This window comes from Lepisma saccharinum, chromosome 18 (assembly GCF_977018435.1).
Source record: "Lepisma saccharinum chromosome 18, izLepSacc3.1, whole genome shotgun sequence".
Lineage (NCBI taxonomy): Eukaryota > Metazoa > Arthropoda > Insecta > Zygentoma > Lepismatidae > Lepisma > Lepisma saccharinum.
Window position 1 is genome coordinate 202,384 of NC_139246.1, and position 27,790 is coordinate 230,173.

Below are 27,790 nucleotides of genomic sequence, written 5' to 3' on the forward strand. Positions count from 1 at the left end.
AAAATGATGTTAGATCCAGTTGACGAAAGTAAAATGCCTGGTAATATTTTGCATGTTATTATAAGTAGTAATAATTCTTGCATAAATCTTCTTTGGTACTGTCATTCAAAGTCGAATTGCTTTCCAATATTTTTGCGGAAATAAACAAATTGCGACTAAACAACAACCTTATTTTCATTACTTAATTGAAGTTATTTTATGATCTCATTATTTAATTTTTGTACTTGGTAAGTCTTTCGCGGGGAGGTTGGGACTCCTGGACCCCCCCTGAATACGTTCTTCGCGGTAGGAATCGAGATAAAGTTACTGTGTCACTGGTTCCAATTCACGGTAAATATGCTCTGCTTCTCTACACTCAAACATACACAAACTCATGGCCTTCCTGCTTTCTTGGTTTCTTGCCTGGGAAAGAGGCAATAAATCAAGCTGTGACAGCTACGGGACCTTCTGACGAGGGGACGGAACCCAGCTGTGCAGAGGATTCAAACACCCGCGCGAAACAGCCCTCCCTTCAGCCTGGGGCAATTTTCGAACAGAGACATCTAGTGGCCAAGTGGCGAACTATGATGAATGAAATTCGGCTGAAGCGGCCGTATCTTTCGCCGTCGATAATACATGACATTTTTAAACAATCATTTTGGGCTGTGCAAGTGACTTTTGAAAAAAAAGCCCTCCCTGGCTTAGTCATAAAAGGATTGAGCATTACGTTAGTATGCATCATAATGGCCATTTTCGTTGGTGCTACCCACAAATCCTAAAACCATTCTGTGCTTATTTACGTATTTCCTTATGGGAAATTGAAAAAAAAATAATGGAATTTGTGCACATTTAACGAACTGAAATTGCATAAATGTGTCATGTACTCAAAGTTTCATAAACTAAGTTCACATCCACTGCGTGTTTTCCGGCAAATTTTTGTCCTAAAACGTTATATTCAACAAAATGCAAAAAAGCCCATGTTAAATTGAAGCGCTTTCCACGGCGCCCTTCGCCAAACTCCACCTCCCTCTTAAGGTAAAATAATGATTTGGATGTAATAACAGTTTTCATTAATTAATTTACAGCTGAATTTTCATACAGAGGCCTGTAAAGCTTGTGCAATCTTTAATTTGATCATTGTGATCCCAAATTTCGTTTTTATGGAACAACTCATGATTTTCAACTTTTTCACAAAATTTCTCACTTTTCCTAGTTTTGTAACCAAGTTAAATTTATCATTCATTTTTAAGTTTTCTGCATAATTAAGCTCTCGAAACGCATATAATTTGATTTTTCGACAATAGGATAAAAAAATCAAATCGATTTTTCATGGAAGCAGGCGTACAATGCTAAGATATATATATATATATATATATATATATGGGGGGGAGTGTATAATCCTGTTTGTAACTGATTAGTGGTGGTTAATTACTTTCAACCACCGGTATTTCAGAGACTCGTTCTGTTTCCGTATTCAGGATAGTCTATTACGTTATACGGTCATGTGGAGATCCCCAAATACAGCATGTGTTTAGAGATGGACAGTCAGTTCGAGCGGTGTGGCCTTCCCGATGGCGCAGTGGTAGCGTCGTCGCCTTGTAATTCGAGGGGTCCCTGGTTCGATACCTGGTGGAGGTACATGGCACAGTGGTTCGGATCCCACTTTAAACTGTAGGTCCAGTCCCGATTAGCCTTACTGTGCATAAAGTGGACTTAAAACAGCAACTGAATCAATCAATCAAAGCGGTGTGCCCAGGGGGTTACGTAGCGTTGGCCGAGGCTCCACCCTGGCCATTCAGGGTAGGATTCTTGATTTGAATTTGCTCTCCCGTCTACAGCGTTGTAAGAAATGAGGGGGCGAGCAGTGAGAAACCTCTCGTTGAGTGGTCCGCGAGTAACAGCGCAACATGGTCTTGTAATCATGCAGAAGAAACAGGGGATGTTTCCTTCTCCTGTACCTCCCACGTTCCTGCTCTGCCGCTTATTTGCCTTAAGGTGCCGTGTGCAGGCGAGACGTTCGCACCGCACGGACGCTCGCTGCCCAAACGTCTTTCAGTTAGTCGTGTTGCCAATTTCCCACATTTTCAAAACTTTATCTAGGCTGCACATCCCAAGCTATAACAATTAGACTCGCAGCTGCTTTGCTTTATGGCATCTCGTTTCTCTCTCTGTGTCTGTGAGTGTATACAGGGTGTCGCAAAACTCTATCTGACGTGTTCCTTGCAATTGTTGATATTGCATGATACACGAAACACTCCGTGGTTAGCACAGCTCGCCACGGCTCCAGGTGTCTCGGGTTTAAATCCTGGTCTAGACATTGGTGTCATTTGTTATTTCATCATATCACCCTCATCTTCGCGACTAGCCAAAGGTGGCAGAAAAGCGAATTAAAATAAACCAAATCAATCAATCAATTATGGAGATATTTTAGAATGAGTAATCTTGAATTTCAGTCTGCCCATTATTTGTCTTGGTCAGTTTATAAATACTGTCAACGCTTCTTACAACACCGCAAGTATTATTAATGTTTTGGATTTTGCTCAGGGAAGACTACCAAGATGTTGTTTTCAAGTCGTCTCTCTTAACGAGGAACGCTAGTGGCAACCCTGCCACGCGCCCCTGCTAGCTATGTCAGAGCAACCGTTTGCTGTGTTGGGTTGCGTACGTACAGGATAGACTTTAAGCGCTTATAGCGCAGAAACTAAGCGCTTTCGAGGTAAACTTTATAGAGAAAAGTTACTTGTTTTTGTGATATCTACCAGCTCCCAAGCGTTGTTGAAAGAGTTTTGCGACACCCTGTATGTGTGTGTGCTCCGTAAAACACTGACAAACTTCCAGGGCGCGCAGAGGGCACGAATGCAAACAACTTGGTAACAATTTGCTCAATGAAGCTTCCTTTCGATGCTTCGATACATTGAAAAACCGCATTGTTTTATCCTGTACGCAAATTGACTTTTTGCACTGACTTTTTCTTGTCTGTCGGAAGCGACTAAATTTTTAGTACGGTGTGGCGAGACAAAAATTACTAATCTACTGTGTGAACAGTAAAAAATACTTAATTTGAGAAGTAAAGGGAAGCGACTTGAGCCTGACAGGGGCTCTGTTGGCATCATATTGTTTGGGTAGCTTACTACTTCAGCATCTTATTCAACAGAAAACTAAATTCGAGTGGTATTTATTTATTTATTTATTTATTAACGCCTTGTTTTAAATGGCAGAGTTAAGGCCGTACAAAGCCTTTTCTTCCACTCAACCATACACATAAAATTATACATTAGCTATTATATTATACACAAAGTGCATTAAGTCATTTCACATAAGTCCACACACACACATTATACTCATACACACAAGTCTTAACGCCCTGACCATCAATGTGAACCTCGTGGTTGTATACGTTCGTCAGGTGTCCTGACATCGATGCGAGCAAAACAATTCGTATAGGTATACTCCAAAACAATTTGCTTTGCTTTGCTATACAGGCAAAAGAATCTTTGGAATGTTGTGCATGGTCTGGGTGTGTGAGAGACGAACGAGAGCATTGACACCAATCTTGTCCCCCATGGCAAATGCCGGAAAATTAAAGCTTTTGAATTTGAATTTAAAATTTTGTGTGCGTCAGCACTTAAAGGTTATTTTACACCCGTTACGTTATACGGGGTCCAGCCCCTTACCATAATTAAAATAACTGTAATGTCTAAAATGTTAAATCATTCTGACTTCGGTTAGAAGCTGAGGCTGTCAGGGATCTCACCACATATAAGGATAAATCAGAGGACAACACACACACATAGCCCTACAGAGGATTATACTGGCTGTAGGTCTTGGCGCCAGATCCTCGTTAGTCTGCAAAATGCAGTGCAGGGTGCACTTCGTGGAAGGTTCACACCTTATCAGTACAGTAGAGCTTTTGAGCTGAAGATTTTGTAGCAATTAGAAACCTTTGGGGGTTGGTCAGAAGCTGGATGCATTTAAATCAAGATGGCAGACTAACAAGCAATTCAATTTTGACAAGTATGTGTGTGATTTTAAGAGGATAAAATTATAACATTTTGCACCAATATATTAATAGATTATTCCATGTGAAAAGTTTAGTTTGAATCACCGAGATCTAGGATTTTTAAAATTAATCTGAACAATTTTCGTTATATGCCCCCGCGCATGCTATGTGCCCTAGGCAGCCACCTAGGGCCGACCCTACCTACAAGGGCCGAAACTTCACAACCAGAGAGAGGGAATCCCCCTTATGCTCCACTTCAAGTCCCACCCTGACTTCCATAACAAAACCTTGGAGAAACTTTAAGATTGTGCCAATGGACGTCGCAGGTTCGAGCCCTGCAGTAGGTGTTTCTTTGTCGGTGTCCTTTCATTAATTTCATCTAATCATCATTTATCCATCCATCGAAAGTCGTGCTGGGCCACCAAACTAGCTACTGTGAAAACTTGAATGATTTGCTTTATTTTAGTTCACTTTCCTCCAACTTTCGAAGATGAGGATGAAAGATGATGATAACATGTAATTGATGGAAGGACGGTCACAAAACACACATGGACAGAACGCAACACAGGTCCCACAACCGTACCGTGAAAACTAAATCATAATACTTTTTGTTAATGAGTGCGTGTGCCGGAAGTGTTTTTCAAGAATGCTGCTTTTGAAAAATGAACCCTTCATTCCAATTACTTTGAATGAATGATGTAATCACACTTTTCTCATTTTCTCAACGATGCTGTTTTCGCATCGATCGCAAACACTCAAGACGAACTAAATGCTGCGTAAAGGAATCTCGTTGACCGAAATATGTTACACTTTTGAACCAAATAGCTTCCTTGTTTCCTTCGCTGCACGTGGACATTCTCTCCAGATATGCAGAGCTTTGCAGTTGCACGGGAGACACTTCTCTGTTGGCCAACGAGCGGAGAATGGCTGACGACGTAGGAAACGTTTAGAAGCAGACAAACTTTTTTCCGCTTTGAGTATGAAGACCGTGCTAATCCTTTTTGCTATTATTCCACAGGTAAGTTTCCATTGTTTTATTCATTTTAATGTGCCTGTTTTATTGTTATGTCCTAATAATTTTGCTGTGTTTCTTCCGAACCTCACGTTACGTCAGTGGCGGCTGGTCCTGTGTTTTGGGTTGTCCTGTCCTCTTCCGAGACAAATGCGACGAGAAAATGGTTCACAATGAAAATGACAAACTTTTGAGTTTTATATCGATACTCAAACGTTAATGCAATACTTACCTTATTTAAGAACATTTCAAGGGCTCAGGTGTAAAACATGCTAAGTGACATTTTGGTAATTTTTGAGTTACAAAGTAAAATGTACCGTCCTTCAATTTTCGAGTGAAATTGTCATGTCATACAATTTGCATTGGGCTCGCTGAAGCCTTCTCAAATTGGTAAACCCTAGTGTTGGGTGATATATGGTCCAGACGATATATCGCGATATTGAAAAAAATATCGTCCTGGGGATATCAACTAGACGATATATCGTCACGATATTTTGGCGATATATATCCTGTCCGCGATATATCTTCACGATATTTTGGCGATATATATCCTGTCCGCGATATATCTTCACGATATTTTGGCGATATATATCGTGTTTGAGATATATCTTCACAGTATTTGGCGATATATATCGTGTTGGCCACATATCGTAAACGATATTTTAGCGATATATATCGTGTCAGCGATATATTGACACGATATTTGGCGATACATAACGTAGTGACGATATATCACCGATATCACGATACGGCAAAAATATAATGACGATATTTTCTTGACGATATATCAAAAAGGTAAAAAAAAAGTAAAGTGTTACCCTGTGCATAGCACCACGCCATGAAGGCGTACAGGGGGTGTGGGGGTAACGCCCCACACTTTCTTGATCCGGTCGTGAGTTGGGGTGATGTGATCAGCATCACGCCCCTGACCGCCTTTACCCCCCAGAGTTTCCCCCAGGTACCCATGTTATTCGACGCTGGGTGGGCGTCGGGGCCGCTTCCACCGTTAGAAAAGTTCCCGGATTTGAACCGGCCGGGGATCGAACCCGGGACCTTGAGCATGGTAGTCAGACGCGTTACCGACTGAGCCACCGCGGCCACGATATATCGCGATATCAAATTTCCGATATCGTCCATCCCTAGCAAACGTAACACGAAAACAATTTATCTGTAGTGTAGCTTCTAATAATATTTCCCTTAATGAATTCAGAAATTACGAAAATGTCACTTACCATGGTTTACACCCGACCCCTTCATTTAGCCTGCGTGAGCAAAGTTGTTTCCGAAACGATTCTATGGTTTCCCAAATTCCGAAAATCAACATCCTTTTAGAATTCCGTAACTCCATCATTAAGCCTCTTGCTTTCGCTTTTGCCTACATATCTGCGATAGAAAAATAGGCTTTCAATGCCACAAAACTATCGCAGAGAACTAGAAGCAGCGAAAGAAAGGAGCAAGACATTCTTTTGAATGCTTTAGAATGCATCTAAATGGATCTAATTTTTCAGAACTTAGAATTTGAAGGTAGTTTTTCGGAAGGTGAGGAACTTTCGAAAACGACTTCACTGGAGCAGGTGGATGGTCCAGTGCGCCTATGGAGGATGGTCCAGCATCCTCTATTTCGACGACGTGTCTTTCAAATGTGCTTCTCAATTGTCTCCCCTGTCGCAACATTCTGAAGAAATTTTACATTTGGACTCCTAAGTTCCTCATAAGTGTCTGTTCATCAGGAAGTTAAGAAAATCTGTCAGTGAACTCCTTCGAGTATCCATCCTCTTAGCGCACACCGATTAAATATGTTCCCCATGATTCAAAATATTGCAAAATGCGACTCTATATAGGGCAGTTGGAAGTGAAACGTTCTATCGCAAAACCGAAAGTAAAAACAAAAGCAACGAACGATGACCAAGGGCGTTCTTGTTCCTACCTTCTTTCTCCTTAGTGACCGGGCGTCCCTACAGGTCCCTCCGTCCCGAGAAGTACCTTCGGGACGATTAATTATCCCGACTTTGAACTCGGAGGAAAATACATAATATAACCTGAGTAATTTGATTTTATCATCGTGTAAGAGTAGCAATGTAGACTATTTTCGGTGCATTTACCATTGTGCATGAATGCAGCGATGACGTAGGGGATTTAACTATCGCAAATATAAATTCAAAATGGGGTATAACATTTGTAAAGTCTTTATTACTTCATTGGATTTTTGCACTTGGTACTGTTTTGCAACCGTTGCAAAGTGTCCAGTTTTTTTGACTGGAGAATCGTGTCAGCCTAATCTTCTTAGATTAATTGGCTGGTTGAGTTCTTTTTTTAAAACCACTTTATGATTTAATCGAGAGGACCTAATAGTTAAAGCTGAGATCCAAAACATTGTGCAATGTGCGTCCACCGCGTATCAACCCGGGACCCTTCTCCCTAGATCCAACGGTGCTGAAGACAACAGGGCTTCGAATCTCTAGCACTCACTGATGTACCCAGCAGCGAAATTAACCAGGAACAGGGAATGTGTGAAGGGACTCTCAAAATTGTGTGCTAGAGAGTCCGTTCTAATGTGTTATTAATTAGGGTGGAGGTTCGGCATTGTGTCTCGTTCATTCACTCATTGTTTTCTTCCCAGGGCCAGGTCTTACCTTGCAACCTCCATTCAGCTCTTCGCTTTGTAGCAGAGTAGGACCATTTATTTTGACGTCGTCTCATTTGGAATCTTCCCCGGATTTTCTTTCCCTTGACCATTCCTTCAATAGCATCCATTAGGATACAGTTTCTTCTCGTCCAGTGACCTGGCCCCGGGTTCGATACCCGGTGGAGGCACAAGTGGTTCGGATCCCACTTTAAACTGTAGGTCCAATCCCAATTAACATCACTGTGCATAAAGTGGACTTAAAACACAAAATCAATCACTCAATCATCCAGTGACCCAACCATTTTACGGTTGTGTGTCTAATGCATCAACATCTTATTTATACATAATACAAATTTTGGATTATTTAGAGGAAAGCGTTCCCCGCTAAGTGTAGCACCTGGCTCCAGAAATACTGAGCTAAAAACTTCTAATTCTGGAATGCAATGAATGTTTATCGGATTCAGGAAGTGTAATGATTGAATGTTTCTCTCCAGTGCTGGGTGACCGCGGAGGCACAGGCAGGAGTCATGCGAGAGGACGCTCTTGCCACTCAAATCTTCCGCCACGGGTTCGGAACCTTTAATCAGGGCAGCTTCCGCGAGATCCACGGCCTTCCCATCCCTCCCGACGAAGGACCCCTTCCAGCCCGGACGCCGCCGCACTTCAATCCGGCCCCGCACCACGGTCCCAACATCCCCAAAGCTCTCATTAAGGTACGTTCGCACCATCGCCATTTGCGTCTCAACCCCTGAATTACTTTTGGACAAGCGTGGACGAACTTCTTCCCTAAATTCTCCTCAAAGTGTTTGAAATACATGCATTTGATTTGGTTTATTTTACTTCGCATATCTGCAACTTTTGGCTAATCGCGAAGATGAGGATGAGTGATGATGGGATTAAATTGATGAATGGACAGTCGCAAGCACCCAATGCCAGGCTGGGATTCGAATCTGGAACCCCTGGAAATGCAAGGAATCACAGCAAACTGTTTGTCAAGCTGCCACTTCTCGATCGACCTTCGCCCTGTGCTAGCAAAGACGAAAATTCCTCTCCTTTGAAAACGAATTGCGAAAATTTATATCTGTTTAGAATTCCAGTCAACTGAAGGATCATGCGTTTTCTTATCGCTCCTTTCCTAGACATATGTGATAGAAAATAGGTTTACGGGCCATGAAACTACTACAGACGTCTAGACAAAGCAAACCACACAAAGATTCACTTGAATGTTCTACAAAGAATTGATTGATTGATTTGCTTTATTTTACTTCGCTTTTTGCCACTTTTTGGCTAATTTGCGAAGATGGGGATGAGTGATGACATGCTGAAATTGATGAATGGACACTCACAAACATCCATGCCCAGGCCGGGATTCGAACCCGGGACCCTTGGCGTCGTAGCGCGATGTGCTAACGGCGTTCCACAAAGGACGAGGGCCTTATCTCCACATAAGCCCATGTGCATACAATGTGTATGGCCGACTTCCGTGGCGGGGACCCTGCTTTCGAATCGCGCGATGTAAAATAACCTGATTCAGTCAAGCAACCTTTTCATCTATTTGATAATCATGAATGTTAAGAATGGATATGTGATTAATTACGACATAATTCTCCCCCCTCTCTCTGCATGTGTGTGTGTGCGCGCGTGTGTGCAAACAGAATATGACTTAAATTGCCAGTGACTGGTCTAAAATTATTTTTGAGTGTGAATACAAAACGAATAAGTAAATGATACCGCCATCTAAAATGTTGGGGATGGGGTGTGAAAGGGGGTACTCTCTCAGACACAAGGGGTGTGCGAGCACCCTCTCGCACCCCAGTGGTGCTGCCTATAAATGACTGATTTACTTTCCTAGCAGTGACAGTTATTAATCTCATTCTTCATAATTTCTTGATAAAAATCTGAAAAATGTTCTCTCAGACAATACATAGAAAATTAATGAAATTTGATTGTGCAATATATAACATAATTAACTTCACTCTGGAAAAAATAATCATTAATCTCAGCATCAGATGAACAAATTATAATTTAAGGATTCAAAATTAAGTAGATTTTCTATTAAAAAGTTTATTAAGCCTAATGCTTTTTAGGGAGTCGAGTAAGATAGAATATTTTAAAAGACGCATGCATTTTAGTGCATATCCTTCTTGAAGCTATTTGTATTCACCTTTCTGCAGTAATTAATGCGTGTGCACTTGCTTATAATAGTAATAATTATCATTACAATTATTAGTGGTAGTGGTGTGTGCATAACATGTTAATATTTGCTCTCTCGCTTTCCAGTTGCTAACTCTGCCAACGAAGATTGGCTTCAACAACGGAGTGAAGAAGACGGAGTTTCAGCCAATCAGCACGCAGCACGTGGTCACCAACGTGGCGGTGGTGGTGAACGTGGAGGGCAAGGGCATGAGGATGCCCTCCCCGGACGTGGATTACGACGCCAAGGAGCTGATGGCTGCCGACTCCGCCGGAACGCCGACGTTCAACGTGAAGATCGCCAGCACGAAGCCGAAGAACGAGATGATGCAGACACAAAATGGCGTGTATCCCTACCTCCTGCAATAAATGACCACACCTCGTTTATATTTCGTTCGTTTTATTTTCATGTTTAGTATCCTTGCCCACTTCAAATAGCTTTGGGGTGCAGGATTGACACGGGAAAATCTCTTCTTCTCCAAGAGTCCATTGGCGTAACTTGACAAGTGGCATTTGCACCCATAATTTTCAGTTTTATTAAAATTTACAAGTTAAAGATATTTTCGTCAACTTCCTGCAACGTGGCGATTAAAGTAAGCAACTGAAGATTAATTTTTATTATTCCGCAACAGTTATTAGTAACAATTATTCAGCAAATTAGTTCCAGATGCTATTTTCGATTCTGCCCCTCAAAAGTTAGGCTCCTGGTTACTTCTGCTGCCGAAACGATTTTGTAAACGAAACAACGTTGAGCGAATTATTTAACTCAGTCTCAAGAGAAGTAGATTCACATTATAACCAATCACAAGTCTTCATTTTAATTGAACCAGGACGATGAAGTAGGATATAACGATGCCCAGAATCTGAAACAGAAAACTGAAACTCAATAACACGGATATACACATAAAATTGAAAGTTAAAATGTTCCATCAACCATAAACAAATATACAAATACGAACATTGTGAATAATTAAAGAAACTCTCTTAAATTTTAGACTACTGCTCCAAGGATAAAATTTCAGAAGGTTTAGTTTCAAATTACTGTGTAAAAAAATAAACAAAATACGGTTGAAGGCCCATATGCCTACATAGAGGCTATGCCTGGATTAAAGAAAAAATATGTATGTAAACTTTACATGTCATAAAATAGATCCTTGCACTAAAGCTCAACTTTTTCAAGAAAATCGGCAAATTATTTGTTACATTCTCCTGTTTTGGTGATTCTATTTCTTATTATTGAGTTATATTGAAAATATTAGAGTAAATGTGAACAGTGTAAGCAGGCTTTTAGAAAAATGCTTGACCTAATTCTTTGATTCACATCCCCTCTTTCCAAAAAAAGAAAATAAAACAATTTTTATTTTCTATAGTTGTGGTTATCATTCAAGTATTTCAAACACCATTCATACTTCATAATCGACAGATTTCTTTCTAACGTGTAAGCACAAAGACGCAGTATTAATATAAGCAAGGGCTCCGCAGGAGATTTCGGGAAATAGTTTTATTGTATTTCGAATTGTGAAATTGTAGAGATATTTTATATAAAAAAATGTTGTTTTCTGTGACTTACAGGCCCTACAGTAATTACTCCTATTATTATTTGAAGTAGGGTTATTTTTAAGCTTGCAGTCTCTTTTACAAAAAAAACAGCTTTTTGTCAGTATTCAATTATGCAAATTGTATATAGATATACAGAATATGGAAATTACATATGTATGTAATTTAAAGAAACATACTCGTAAGTAGTAGAAGTAGCAGTAATAATAATAATAACAATAATAATAATAATAAAAAAATTAATAATAAAAGTTTATATGACCCTGCTGTCCCCTGAGAATAAATCCTGCGGGCGCCTTTGGATATATATCCTCTTCATATTGTTTCGATACAAATAGCATTTTATAGCAACCAAAATCACGCGTGGGTAACACCTGAATTTTGTGGCAACGAATTGATGTGTGCATAAGTTATATTTTATATTAGGGAGCATTGCGTAGCATAAATTTAAAGGAAAAGTTCATAAAACGACCTCTGCTATTCCAAAGTTTAATCTCAAATTTTAAACGATGTGAAAATATAACTTTAAACTTTAAATGGATGAACACACACAAAAATATTTCCATATCCTTGAAGAAAGGATTATTACGACTATACTTGCAATTATTCAACATATAGACCTATGTCTTATTTGTCGATTTTGAAATACAGAAAACAGCTTTCAATGGTCCTCAAAAATAGTAGTAAAATATAAGTTAATGGGAAAATGAAAGGCAGCAAAAAATAACGGACTTATATGAAATATTGAGTCTACACTGTAGACTCCATTCTGACGACCATCTTGGATTTAGTGCTTGAATAACCAACCTACAAATTTACCAGCAGTAACGAGTTCGAATATGTTTTCAGTCCAGTCGGGACTGTTTAAAGTGGGATCCGAAACACTTCTGCCGCCACGGGGTATCGAATTCTGTATCCTCTTGATTACAAGGCAACTACGTTACCACTAAGCCATCAAGAGGCCCTGAAATAATGCAAAGAAAATTAAACTAAAAACCTAAGTTCTTGCACATTACCATCGCTTGTTATGCACAATTTCAGCCGCAGGCTGAACCTCGCCCTTTAATAAAGGAAAATTGAATTGAACCCACTTTTTAAATAGCTCGCAGTGGTCACGAGGTCAAGCTCCCAAACACCGTCAATCCGAGTCTTCAGCTTCATTAGTGAGAGTGACAGTCGCGCCCCACAGAATTTCATTTGAGTGAGTTCAATGGTTCGTTTGAACAAAATCACGTGCGGGCTGCTTCGGTGGTCAGTGCTGATAAAGTTGACTCTTTCCTTTTGTGTCTCCCTCCTTTCCACCACACTGTCTCTCTCTTTCTTTCTGTTTCCTACTGTTTTACTGCTTCTCCCGTGTTTTCTCTCGTCCGCTATTTCTCTGTTTCCTTCCGTTTTTATTTCTCTTAGCTCTCTCTCCGTGTTTTGTTTGTTCCGCATTGCCTCTGCTTCCTTCTGTCTATATCTCCTTTCATCTCTCTCCTGTTTTGTGTATTGCTTTGTTCTTCCTTCATTTCTGCCTTTTCCTGTTTCCTTTTGGCTTTCTTTCTTTCTCTGTTACCTCTGTCGCCCGCGCTTTTCCTCTTCCCCTTTATATCCCCCCTCTCTCTCTCTCCCGTACTTATTTTCCTTTTCCTTCTCTCTCTTTCCTTCTTTGTTATTCTACTACAGTCCAGCCAGAGAAGACAAAGCTACCTGGAAAGGCCTATTCCGAACGCGAGAGGGGAAGCAGGTAGAATCAACAGCCAAACTACTCTGTGATATTTCCTTGTTTCTATTTTCGTTCTGAACCCTTCCATAATTTGAAACATATCTCTACTTACTTCATTGATGTTTCCGCACCAAACCTTCCCAAAATCCCATTGCTGCCACAGACCTCCAGATACCAGACCGGAGGTGAGCCTTTTATATGGGTAAACGTTAAGCCAAAAATTTCGAAGGGGGTGATACTATCATGGCAGCGAGAATGCCTTCATATTACTACTTGTAACAACTATTTTAAAGATTGTGAGTTATTGCACCACACAAGATTGCAATTTTTAAGTTTACTAAAATATATAACTCTACATATTACACTCCACAAGTGAGTACAAATAATATCTTCACAAAAATGAAAACCTAACATGTGCATCTCCGCCATATTTCTAGCCTCAGGATTAAGCACGGCTTCAAATAAAAGCTCATCGTTTTCAGTCTGTGATTTCTGCCGTCACCCCTATTTTGATATTGAACAAGTCCAGTTGGCGCATGCGCACTTCTGTCCATGGTTTCGGCTAAGGCAGTGGCAGGTATCAATGATTCTCCGTAGACTGGACTAACGCTTTTCCTCGGTAGGCCAGAGCCCCCCGCCCCCCTTCCCATGGCCTCTGATGTTGTATGATATATTAAAAATCTGGATTAAAGCGAGTCTCTCGGACCAAGAGTCTCGATTTCAGACGACGTATACGAAGTTTCTAAGCAGTCTCGTCTCATGAGAAGCACTTACGGAGACGAAGAATTCCAAGGACAAAGTGAAGAATCCCGCTCCAGTGACGCAGAGCGGCTGCTGGAGTCTCCCGATGATTATCTGGAGAAGGGACTTCCTTTTAATGGACACATTGGTCCACGGAGATTTGTACAAATTGGTCAGAATCATGGAGCTCTGAAAAATGAAAATTCAGAAATAAAAACAAACATTAGACCAGATAATAGATGTTTCTTATTCTATAAAGTACAGTGTGGCTCTGGGCCGAAATAGCACGTGACATTGCGCAGATGCCGACATTTTCGTCTCGTAACATGGGCCTCCCCGATGGCGCAGTGGTAGCGTCGTCGTCTTGTAATCAAGGAGTCCCGGGTTCGATTCCCGGTGGAGGCAAGTAGTGGTTCGGATCCCACTTTAAACTGCAGGTTCAGTCCCGATTAACCTTACTGTGCATAAAACGGAGTTAAAACACCAAATCAATCAATCGTCCCGTAACGTCTCGCTTATTTACGCACATATCTTTAGCATGTATAACCTTGCCCTGTACTTCCTTTGTGTTTCTGTCGTTTCAGGTCAGTGCTCAGTTAATACTTTTTACGCTCTAAATCGCGTACTCGTTTTGCATATTATTTCACTGAAGTTACTCGTACAAATGTTGATGTGTGTGTGTGTTGAGAGTGGTGGTGGTGGTCCGGTCGTTAAGGCGTCTTGCAGCCTCGGGATGAAGAGCTTTGGAGTTCACCCAGTCTCCGATAAACGGCTACCTGGGGGTGAAAGAGGCCGGAGCGTGGTGCTGATAACACTACATCCGTAAATGGCCACTATTTTCAATATGTGGAATGCACATGGGGAAAAAGCTTGTGTGTCCACATACTTTCTTGATAACGGATAATTAAGAAGTATAATTCAACTTGTCTGCCTTCAACGATTGAAATGCCGTAGTTATCAAGAGCATAAAACACAGCGATTCCGGCAAAAGATTATTATGTTTATCCTTGCCAGGAATGTTTTTATTACCCTCAAACATTTTACATTGATTGATTTGGTGTTTTAAGGCCACTTTATGCACAGTAAGGATAATCGGGACTAGACCTACAGTTGAAAGTGGGATCCGAACCACTGTGCCTCCACCGGGAATCGAACCCGGGACCCCTTGATTATAAGCCGACGAAGCTAGTACTGCGCCATCGGGTAGGCCCTGTTACCCTCAAACAAAATGGAACTAATAGTATACCACTTCTTTATTAAGTAATGAGCACAATTGAAAAATCATTCGTGTCCATTAATGGTCCAGCCATCAAAAATTTCCCTGTCGAAAAGTAAGCAGCCTCGCGGATTATAGAAGGACACTATTCGGCAACTGACCAACCTCACCGAGCCGACACAACAGCTGGCTCTTACGTTTTCATGGCATAGAGCTGATATTTTACACATATTAAAGTGTGTTACAAACCGTATTTTTTTGTGTGTGTGTTTTGTGTACAATTCTGTATGCTTGGATATATTCCATGGTTCAGTGTAGTTTAAAAGAGCCAAAATGATTTGAAATCTCAGTCCTCTTCCATGCGACCAGGGAGGAAGTACAAATATGGCCTCTCTGACAGAGTGAGGGACAGTGTGTGTGAAGCGGATAGCAGAAGGGAGAGTGAGCTTTCGGTCTTCAGCGGCCTCCCATCAGAAAAAGCATCCTGAGGCGACCCCGCTTTCACGCCGTGGGGCTCAAATTAGAGAAATGTAAATAATGTAAATTAGAGAATTTATGGAAGAATCCGAGCCTTGTTTGCTGAATTGTAAATAAATGTATAAAGCCCATTTCTGAGAGTTTTCAGCAATCACCCTGCAACATTAATTCAGTAAGTTCTTGCCTGTGATTGATTCTTTGGTTCCGAGCGCTCTGGTGAGGAACGGGATGGGAACCCAGGACTAAGGAGCCTATTTAGTTTTTATTTGGGTTTTTCCTGCCAGAAGCAGCCCGGTAAGGGTGGCGTGTTGCGGAACAAGTGTTCACAAGAAACTTGTAGAAATTTGGTCGTTTTCGGTGTTAACTAGTTCGAAAGCTATTTTTGTGTATGAGTTTGGGTTCATATAATAAGAGTTTCTAGATACTCCTTGACATCACACGAAGGTCTCTTGAAACGATACACCGACCTACATTCTTGGAAATCGCAGACAAAACACAATCGATGCTTACATGCACATACCTGCTTCGTGACGTCGTGTCCCAGTTGGCAGGGCATAAACATTTGAATGGAGTTCATGACGAAGTAAGCTAGCATGATCCCCATCATCGTGTCTTGCCGCTGTGTTTGGAGGAAAAACAAGTGAAATCAGGAAACACTGAAGAACAAAACATTTCATTGCACTCTTTGGATCTAAGGACAAACTATGCTTGTTGCTAATCGTGCGTTTGTACAGTCAACGGCAAAGATAATGGTAGGCAAATTGTCCACCGCTATTTTCACTACTTTTTTATTCTACATCCTGTGTTGTTTTAAGGAATGAAACTATGTTGGTTCGAAGCAGGCATTGTTCTCTGCTAATTGACGTCATTATTTCAATTCATTGTGATAGGGCTGTATGTTATAACATATTTTTTTATTTGGCATCGAATCGAATACAGGGGTGAGATCTTTAGATATCTGATGAAAATCAGCCGAAATAGACGAACTTCATAAGACATATTTTGACATATCTTACCAATTTCGCGTTTTTACAACATATTTCTTCAATTTTCTCGTAATAAGACATATTTCTGTATAATTTCGTAATTGTCTTGCATATAATCGATTATTTTATAATTTATTCTTCGTATCTTGAGCGGAACGCAAAGTTCATATTATCGATGGCAAGATAAGGAAATTACGAATGATGAAATTAAAGCAAATGCCATCTTTTCTTACCAACTAGTACAGAATAATAATGCACTATTTTTTCACAGTGACCTGCCAATTATGCTATAGTTTCCACAAAGGTGTACATCTGACATAATAGTAAACGAAACTGAACATAATTGCAGTAAACCTCATGGCATTTTCAATATTTTCCCTCTACATTCTTCGCTTAAAGGGATTCTGACCTAACCCCAACTCGCTCCCTGGTCGATCTTCCCTGGAAGATACTGACATAATAAGATACTGTAATGAGAAATTCGAAAGTACTGTTCTGCATATTTTTGGCTTTACTGGGAATATTTCTGCCTTTTTCTGACATATTTTTAATTTTTCATGACATGTTTTCCCATTTATATGACGTAATAACATACATATTTTACAGTTTTATAGGACATAAAGCCCCGGGCGCTACTCATCACATTGTGTAATTCAGACCGAATGAAAATGGTGGTTGGCAATTCGCCTACTGTTTCTTTCGCCGTCGGATGTACAGTCACAGACAATAGAAAGTTTTACTGTAAACAGATTTTTGTTATTACAGGATCTACGAAAAGTGCACCAACTTTGATTTGATGCATTTCAAGTTCTGTATGTAGGTTACTACTATATTAATAATTTTATCACAAATTTGGCTCAATTTATTGTGTGCGAAGTTCAAAAACTGAAACGGCAAAGAAAATCTTGCGTTAGTCCTGTACCCTGCTTACTAAATATTAATGGTTTAAAATCGTTTCTATAAGAAGCTCACTGATGTTGAATATTCGTGTGTGTTCATAAATTTATTCGCACTTCGAAAATAGAATGGTGCATTTTTTTATTATTATTATTATTTTATTTTTTTGCAGAGACAAAACATGTGCTTTAATTTCTGACTAAAATATACTATTCTTAGAATGAATTTTAGACATTTATATTGACCTTAAATATATTTTAGTTTTAAACGAATAAGTACTAACACTCTGGCGGGCCAGATGTTGTACCTGGGCCGTAGTTTGCGCGACATTCATTTAAAATATCTTAATGGACGACGCTCCGTAATAATCTATCAAAGTTAGATTTTGAAACACACTGTACCTGAAGGTCCTGTTACCCAGAATGCCTTGGTCGCCTTGCTACTCACCGTGCCGACGGCGTACGCCAGGAGACACAAGCTGGCCGTGCTCATCAGGAAAGTCACCAGGACGATGGGCCCGAAGATCTGTTCAGTCGTCTCCACGAAGCTGCAACGAAATACCAGGGAAATAATTTAAGATAATCAAGGATGTGCCGAGAGGGAGGTTTGGGAGTTCAACCCTTGAACTATCTACATAGTAGTAGTGTTAAAAATAAAGCAAAAATAACTTTATTGTCCACTTATTTTATATTTCTGTATTTAAATTGACAATCTCTCAAGTTCTTTCTGACTGCGCCATGCAATGGCCACGATTATCGTAAGAGGCGAATGACCCTAAGGGCAGAACTATCCTCCCATTGGAAATTGTGCGTACTGAAATGGAAAATCATATGCAGGCGCCCACACACGCATGATGTAGGCCTTCTCGATGGCGTGTTGGTAACGTTGTCGGCCTGTAAGCAAGGGATACGGGGTATCGAACCCGGTTCGATACTACTTTAAACTGTAGGTCCAGTCCCGATCAGACAGTCTGTGTATAAAGTGGACTTAAAACTCAAACACACACACCATGAATCATGTGTATATATATATATATATATATATAACCTGAAATTATATACTCCCTCTGTCCCATAATTCTTGATCGGCAAATTTGTACTGATCCTTGAGTGAAAACGTTGTATGGTTCATTACCGTGTTTAATTTTCTTCTTCTGTATACACCAATGTCACAGTTTGCCTATCGGACAAATATTATGAGACACCAAACAAAAGTGTACCGGACAATAATTATGGGACAGAGGGAGTATATAATTTCAGGTTATTTCAAACAAACATTATTTCTGTGTATCTCCAGTCTGCAGTACATCTATCTAATTATCGTTGTCGAAAAATCGATGACTTGCCCTCTTCTGCCCGCCGTACCTCCTAAATCATCTACTAAATTTTTTCATGCTCCATGCTTATTTATGTCTTACCCCTGATGATAGGCCTCCCCGTTAGCGTAGCGATAACGTCGTCGCATCGTAATCAACGGGTCCGGGTTCGTTATCCCGATTGAGGCACATAGTGGTTCGGACCCCACTTTAAACTGTACGTCCAGTCCCTATTAGCATATCTGTGCATAAAGTGGACTTAAAACAACCACTCAAAACTAAAATGAAACGGAGATCGATTCGTAACAGAAATACGCTAATAGATTCCAAAATCTACAGGGGAAATGTTGCAAATTAAGAGCAGTTAGAAAGTTACAGAAAAGGACAGGAATTCGTGCTGGTGTTGAGCAAGAACGGGGGACGAAATTTCACAAAGAATCTGCTGAACGAGTTTTCAAACAAAGAAGAGGGCTTGGTAGTTATAACGACCACCATGTTAGGCAGATTTCAGTTGTATATTGGCATTAATCTTATTCGTATACTTTCAAGTTAAGAACTTGGATTAAATTATTTATACTTAATTGTTCTTATATTTCATGTATATATATACGTTTTTTTATATGTTATAATATTATTCGCGTATTTTTGCAACATTTTTTCAGAATTTATAGGCTAATAATTATCCCAAATAATATATGCAACGTTTTCATTGTTTTTCAAGCACAAGTTAAATACATCTCTTCTTAATATCGAGTTTTGTTCAACAATGTACAAGATTGAAGTAATTTGTCTTCGTTATAAACTAAATCTTTACTTAATCATTTTTATGGGCAAGGGAAAATATGATTTATTTGATAAAATCAGTTTAGTTATTTCTGTATAGTTTAATATTGTAATATTATTGCAAAGTATTTCTCCCTCGTTTTCAATAAAATATCGTTTTGCTATTGGCTGTTTATGTTAGGAGTGGGGGACCAACAACAATAGCCAACCTGATTGACTTATCATGGTCTTCTTTGAAAATCCCTCCAGGGCCATTTCACCCTTTCAGTTTGTCGACGTCATCTGACTTTCTTCTTTCTCGAAAACCCTTTGGTGCCTTAAGTGATGTGGAACTGCTTCAACAGGAAGCACCGGACAAATAATGTAGTGGAGGGATGGAATGATCAGCAATGAGCTAGGTAGTCCACATTATATAAAGTTTAATGGCTGAGGCAATAAAGTCTAATGGCACGATTCTTAGGATGGAAATGAGCCTGGAAGATGTAAAACGGAAGGAAAAAAATGTGTTTTTGTTTTTTGCCGAGGAGAACTAACAAGTGTAAGGAGATTGGTGGAATTCCTAAATTTTTAAGAACAGTGTCATATGTTTTGAAATTTGAAATTTAGGTAACGTTAATAATTGTATTATTAAATGACGAAGCTCTTTTCAGTTAAGAAGTGTGCAGTACGTATTCCTATAAAAAATGGGTCACACTTTTATTACTAAATTATACATTTTTTGGCGACTACTTTAATCATGACGAATTTTCTATGATCAAACAAAACACTGACCAGTCTCAAGTCTGGATGTAAGTCCCTTTAAAGAAATTAAAAAGAATCGTCAAATAGAATCGGGAAGTGTGAGAGAAAGTTGCAGGTCCCAAGGCAGAAAAATATGTTCGCGATTAGGAGATAGACCTTCGAGTATATTCCTGTTCAGGCAGAAAGGGTTCGCAATTAGGACTCTTCGCAACTAGGACTGTTCGCAATTAGGACGTCACCGGTCTCTGAGTCCGTGCGCGACCATCGGCGTAACTAGTTTCTTTCTGAAAATCCGGTTTACCGTTCCGTGTCTTTTTTTGTTTATTTGTGTTGTGATTTCTATTAAACAGTGATACTTGTGCAATAACTTAACAGCTGTTGTAATAAGATGGACATAAAGCAAAAAGAACGGAAAAAACTGCTATTTCTGGAAATTTCGAGGGAAAGTGACTCAACAAATGGACAGTTTGATTCAGATGATGATTGAGACCCATCAGCGCAACGTTTGCAAGAATGCCGTGAAAAATTATAAACATTTTCAATCACCAATTATTTTATTTGCAAAAGATACTATTTTTTTTAAATTGTCTCCCCGATAGCGCAGTGGTAGCTTAATCGCATTGTAATCGGAAGGTCCAGGGTTCGCTACCCGGTGGAGGAACATAGTAGTTTTACTCACTTTAAACTGTACGTTCAGTCCCGATTAGCTTTTCTGTGCATAGAATGGACTTAAAACAGAAACTATAAAAAAAACTCATTTTTTCCAATTTTATGTTCGGATATGTAACATTGAAATTTTTAACGTGTATTTAATTTATTAACTAAAATGTACATTTCATAGTTTTATAGAATCTTCATTGCTTGTAAAAAAAATCTAACTGTAATGATTGAGGAATTGGCGTTTTAAACCATTAATTTAGCATGTCTTAAAAACCCGGTCTCTGAGACCGTGCGCGACGTAACATTTTGCACGTGACCCACGAAGGGTTAATAATATAATGGAAAAGAAGCCCACCAACTGTATTTTTGAAACAGAAAATACATGATAAATGCATTCCGAATAAAATTCTCCTCTTTTACAAATAACATGACGTATAACTTGCAAATACGGCATGTGTTTTACACATATGCAACATGGAGCGACGTAAAGGAAGAAAATACATGTGTAATATGCTAACACTAATTGTGGAAGTATTCAAAGCTTATTTACGTACATATACGTAACATATATTGTTTAAATACATTAAATAATCAATTAATCCACCTCATAACCAACCAAGAGCAAAAAATATATAAATTGTCTCTCAAATGTGCACGCTCCTTTCCCTCAAAACAATTGTTCATGCATTCGAGACAAAATCAATTAAGACAAGTCTTATTTTATTTCTCTGTCTGATAATTTAGAATGATTTACAGAAAACAATCACGCATTGCAAGCGACGCGAGCAAGACAATTTTACGAAATGTATTTTTATTTGCATAAAATTCAAATCGAGGTGGCAAATTGCCCCTCTGTGCCCCTGCAGATTCCTTTCGCTGTCAATATTTGCCCCATCCCCTTGCCCCCTAGAATCGATTTCATTTCATGGTTGGGGGGACAGTGCTTCCTCCCATACCCCTGTAGTTGCGCCACTGTTAGTTAATGTCTTCTTGCATTATTTCTGGCGCGCCTCTGGTTCAGGAACCTACCTCAATCAGTTCCAATCAATGACAAACGGACGGTATTGTTTGCGTACAACATTAGCAATTGCAAGAGAGGAGAAAATAGCTTTGCAGAGTTTGTTCCGAAAAGCATGCAATGTCCTTTGAGAACCACCGAGAAACTTGCATGAACATTCAGCCCAGAGTTTTCTGAATTCCATACCAAAGCCTGAATTGCATCACGAATGGCGGCGATAGCAAAACGCGAAACTGACGACGTAGCATTCATGAATGGAGGAGTTCGTTGCCTCCAGCAGAAGTTATCACATCCCACAACGCTCGCTCAACAAATGATCGAATAAGTCAAATACATTACTTGATACAAATGTTTGCTTTAGCATCCGTGCTCACAGGAATGATAGGTCATGGTTCCAACTGACGTGGACTTCTAGGCAGGGCAGTTCAAGGTCCAGGAACATAATGGGTTCTATTGCGTATTGTTTAATTGAAAAAAGGTTCCTGGACCAATTTGAAATACTTTCCAGATAAAAAGGTTATTTACGGTCCAGAACCGATTTACGCTTGTTGATTTTCTCTCATGGGCCAGAATTGGACTTATTTAAAACCTTAACCTGGAACCTTAACAACCCTGCTGTATACTCACTATAGATAGAAGCGAGACGAGACAGACGATTCTAAAATCAAGACGATACGGTGTGTCCGAGAATTTGGTAAACTATCACTTATGGAACTTGAAAACCAAATTTACATACTTTAGTTTGCCGGACCTTGTGGCCGAGTGGTTAGCACATCGCGCTGCGACGCCAAGGGTCCCGGGTTCGAATCCCGCTCGGACTTGGTTGTTTGTGATGTCCATTCATTAATTTCATCATTTCATCACTCATCTCCATCTTCGCAAACTAGCCAAGAAACACAAAACGCGAAGTAAAATAAACTAAATCAATAACAACAATAATAATAATACTTTAGTATGAAATCGATATCCAGTGGAGGCATATTTGCTGGTGGTTAGATCTTACTTTAAACTGTAGGTCCAGTCCCGATTAGCTTATCTGAGCAAAAAATTGACTTAAAACAAACATTTTCCTCCTACATGGTTAGCTGGAGGGGGAGACATTTGACTCAAAATTATCTACAACATACCTGATACATTTTAGATTTTACCATCTTTTCAGGCGTAAGCTTGCAAAGAAATAGATCTTTACGACAATATTCTACCTCTCTTCCCTCGCATATTCTTTGAAAAATTCCGTGTTCCGGTTTGATGAAGTGATCGTGTACGATTATACTATAGCTGCATTGCGAAACATGAACAGTATTGTCGGTGTTGATTAATAATAATATCAATTCAAGGAACGCTCTAATACCTAGTGTTGGCATGCGATACGTAATTGTACTACGTATAGGCCTACTGCATAGTAAAACCACCTGTAAGAAAACAAAGAAAAATAATGTTAAAAGCTCATTTCTAACTTCTTGTCGTGCAACAGTTTTGCTTTAGCAAGTGAATTTTACACTTGAGTCAAAATCCACGTAATTTTTGCTATGGATTACGAAACTAACATTAACCTCAAGCAGAGTGGACCAATTCGTTGCAATATGCACCAAAATCTATTTTCACTCAGGTGTAGAAATCTCCAGCTACATACGAAATGAAGAGCTCGGGTGTAAAACATGGTGACCTTTTTGTCATTTTTCAGTTACAAAGTAAAATGTTCCATCCTTCGATTTTCGAGTGAAATTTCCGTGGCATACAATTTACATTGGACTCAGTGAAGCCTTCTGAAATTGGTAAACACAACACGAAAACAATTTATCTGCAGTGTAGCTTCTAATAACCTTTTCTCTTAATGAACTCAGGAATGACCAAAATGTCACTTACCATGTTTAACACCCGACCCCTTCAAATATTATGCAATAACTGAATCGGTACAAGAGCACGTAGACAATTGCAACACGAGGAGTCTATTTGTTGTTCCTACTATCATTTTCTATCTTATCATTAAGTTGTGGAACAAATTGTAACAAAATTCCGATTGTGGGTTCACAAACACTATTCAGGAGCATATAGTTACATCATTTATTCTCTGACATTAAGAATATAAGCTTGTTTTCTGTATTTTGAAAATTAAAAAAAATGTTTTGATAATCACCCTTGACGAGGGGAATTAGTTTTCACGAGCGCCTATTCATTAATTTCCCCCCTTCCATCGCTAGACTACCCATGAGAGCGTTACACCATCTGCAATGCAAGCACTGTAATTGGCTGTAGTTGGTCTATGGGAGGATAAGATTCGGTTGTACTTAAATATTTATCATAAAAGTAACTACAATATAGGGAAAACAAGGAATTCGAGAAACACACATTAAAAACGCTATACCATTGAGATTCTAGCTGAGGTTTTTGTTCGAATGTTGAGCTCATTTCTGTGGAAGAGGTTCTTGGTATTGCGAAACGACCTCTCTCGAGATGACGTAGGTTTGAGTTTTTGTTTTGTCCACTTTATGCACAGTAAGGCAAATCGGGATTGGACCTACAGTTTAATGTGCGATCCGAACCACTATGTGCCTCCACCGGATAATCTGTCGAGATGGCGTAGGCGGTAACGTATGCAAATATACTGTAGAAGGGTTGTTAATGGCGTATGGCAGTATCGTGGAAGACCATCGTAAAATTCATTGAAGTCTGTTACAAACAGTATTGGTTTTTGTTTCTTTTTTGTGTTTGTGTATAATTCTGTATGCTTGGGTTTCTTCCATGGTCCAGTGTAGTTTAAAAAGAGCCAATAAGATTTGAACTTTCAGCCCTCCCCCATGCGACGCGGGAGGAAGTATAAATATGGCCTCTGGCAAAGGACAAGGGAGAGTGTTTATGACCCCGATAGCAGAAGGGAGAGTGATCTTCGGGCTCCAGTGGCCTCCCATGAGAAAAAGCATCCCGAGGTGATTCCGCCGATGCTTAGCTTCCACTTGGCAGTTCTGCCGTGGGGCTCAAGTTACAGGAATGTATATAATGTAAATTAGAGAATTAATGGAAAAATCCGAGCCTTGTTTGTTGAATTGTAAATAAATGTATAAAACCCATTTCTGCAAGTTTTCAGCAATCACCCTGCAACATTAATTCAGTAAGTTCTTGCCTGTGATCGATTCTTTGGTTCCGAGCGCTCTGGTGAGGAACGGGATGGGAACCCAGGACTAACGAGCCTATTTAGTTGTTTATTTGGGGTTTTCCTGCCAGAAGCGGTCCGGTAAGGGTGGAGTGTTGCGGAACAAGACAGAATGATGATCTGCTTGGGAACCAAATCTTGGGACACGCTGTTCTTTCAAAGATTAGTTTTGGAATCCCTTTGTTGCCCTTTAGCACCACACTGCCTTGTGACAATTGCCCTCCGTGGTATGTGGCATCAAGGGCACCCGCAGGGGAAGGGGGTGGCTGAGATTTCTGGGAAAACTTAATACAATTCGAATGGCGAAATTATAGCGTGAAAACATAAGACGGTAGATGAACTGGTCTCTGTTGGATATCTGTGCATCGTGAAAAAGTGCAAAAAGACAAAAAGAGTTCTTCATGAAGATTGTTTGTGGAAATAAGCAGATCGAACGCAGTTTATATTTAAATAGTGGACTAAATTCTGAACTTGCCAACAATGACACGGTGTTTCCAAATTTGATTTGTAATAATAATAATAATAATAAAATGAGAAAACAATGAGAAAATGCAGTGGGTGTGGAATGCTTATGTAAACTATCCTATTCTTTATGAGGATTTTCTGAACCAGGAGGAGAGTTGAAGAGTTTTCTCGGGATTTCCGGATAGGCTTCCGAGCTTGACAGCTAACGTCACTCTGATCTTCAGGGATTGAAGTACAGTGGGATCCATGAGTATTACGATGCAAATTGTCCGTGACTATTTTCATTAATTTTTCTCTTACATAATATGTGTTTTTAAGCGATGGACTTTTATGTATTCTGGTGCTGAAGTTGTCAACAGCTTGTTTTGAGTTTTCTTTTAATTCTTCAAGCTCTTAATGGGTCAAATAAAGTGCACGAACATGGTGATGGACAATTTGTACGGTAATAGTCATGGATCCTACTGTACGAGATGAAACAAAAACAGAAATTTAGAGAAACACCCGGCCCCCGAAGGTTCAGCCGGGGTGAGTGGGGCCAAGCTCGGATCCAGCGACGACGCCTCTTTTGCGTCCCCCGCTTGGAGTGTATGTTGAGTGCAAAGGGCTTCTGCCTACATGTTCACTTACCGGTAACCAGGCTGGGTCCAGTTCGAATCCCGTGTCCCTGTTAAGGTTTTCCTCTTTCCTGTGGATGGATATTGCTTCTTTGATGATTTGGTCCCCTCCAACACCAAACACATATAACCTTATCGTGACACATCTCTGCTCTTCAATCCCTGAAGATGAGAGTGACTTTAGCTCTCGAAATCACCTGGTTGATATCCCGAGAAAACTCTTCGTAATCCGCCGCCAGGAAAGCTTCAGGAACCATAGGAGGACAGTATCCTCCACTTCTCCCCCATTTGAGAACTTCTGCCCCCCGAGAGGAAATTCTGCGAGCGTTCTTGCGTGGCGTGAGCATGGAGTGTTACCTGATCACCCGTCGATGATGGTCTATCCACTGCAGCGCAGTGGTCTTCGGTTCTCCGTGACGTTCGCTGGGGTCGCACGACTTGGCGAGGGACCTGGAGGATGTCCCGTGCCTCTTCCTCGGTTTGCAGACGAGAAGCAGCTTGACGTTCGGCGCCCTCTTGCGTCTCGGTTCGACTCTCTTGGGAGGCGCACCGACGACCGTCCCGACGGACGTCCGAAGGACCTTCAGCTCGCTCCTGGCCTTTAAGAGGAGACCCACCAGCGCCACGTCGCAGGCCAGAGACTTGGTGCCGTAGAAGAATACGACGAGCGTCTGGAACGCCGCCACCAGTTCGTAGGCGGGCGTCTGGCTGACGTCCACGGGGATCCACAGTGGGTGGGCGAAGGGCTTCTTCACGACGTCGCACTCCGTTTCGTTGCCGACGGAACCCTTCGTGACGCACTTCCCGCGAAACACGAAGGACATGGAGACCCAGCAACTTAGCCCCAGGAGGCAGACCGAGAACATGCTCGCCGCTATCCTTCTGATCGCGACATCCACGTTCGCTCCACCGTCCAGCCCCGTGGATCTGAACCCGGAACCCTGGAGGAAAATCGCCTTCACGTGCTTCCTCTTCAACGTCACCACCACGGTAGCGAAAATGCTCTCGAAGACGTTGAGCGTCGTCACGAACTTGTCGGCCGACTTCTGAAAGCTCTCTCCATTTAGGAACATTTCCGATATGTGCGAGAGGAAAGCGCCGACGACGACGAGAAAACTGAAGACGCAATACGAGAACCTTCCCCAGTCGCCGATCGTCGACTCTCTCGTGGGAAGAGGGTCCGTCCAGAGGCCGGCCAAGGCAAGTATTTTCCCCACGATGTCGATGTCGCTAGACTGGCTTTGTTGCCACCGGAACTTGGAACTCCTCCCGACGATCGAAATGTGTTGCGTGGAGCTCGCCATGATGCGCTTTGGTGGCAAGTAACCTCAGGGACAATCGTCCCGTCTGGTTGGGAAGCGTTGCCAACCATTGCTTAGAAACGACCCTAGAGATGGGCGCCAGAAGAAAATTTTCGAAATCGAAAAGTTGAAATGACGACCCCAGTAGGGGTCTATACAGCTCGCCAACAAACAACTAAATAATTAAATGTTCAGTCTCTCCACATCACTTTTCTGACGCAATTGTATCCTTGAGGTGAATAATTAACAATATATTTACAAGCGGAAGAGAAGAAACAATGGAAAGAGAGGAACGTCGTAAAGAAGAGAGAAAATGTGAAAGAAGCTGTACAGAATGAGAGAATGGACAA

General features: G+C 40.6%; 2 protein-coding genes across 2 annotated transcripts; one reads left to right on the forward strand and one right to left on the reverse strand.

Annotated features, from left to right (window-relative positions):
* The first annotated feature begins 4,958 nt into the window (after positions 1 to 4,958).
* On the forward strand, positions 4,959 to 10,179 carry LOC146002627 (uncharacterized). Its single transcript, XM_083140588.1, has 3 exons — positions 4,959 to 4,997; positions 8,112 to 8,330; positions 9,898 to 10,179. The coding sequence occupies exons 1-3, from the start codon at positions 4,959 to 4,961 to the stop codon at positions 10,177 to 10,179; spliced, it is 540 nt and encodes a 179-aa protein (XP_082996714.1).
* A 443-nt stretch (positions 10,180 to 10,622) lies between these two features.
* LOC146002628 (odorant receptor coreceptor-like) lies at positions 10,623 to 27,443 on the reverse strand. The gene is made up of 4 exons (XM_083140589.1): positions 26,497 to 27,443; positions 17,840 to 17,939; positions 13,850 to 14,005; positions 10,623 to 10,673 (listed from the first exon to the last, which is right to left on the reverse strand). The coding sequence occupies exons 1-4, from the start codon at positions 27,441 to 27,443 to the stop codon at positions 10,623 to 10,625; spliced, it is 1,254 nt and encodes a 417-aa protein (XP_082996715.1).
* Positions 27,444 to 27,790: the final 347 nt, after the last annotated feature.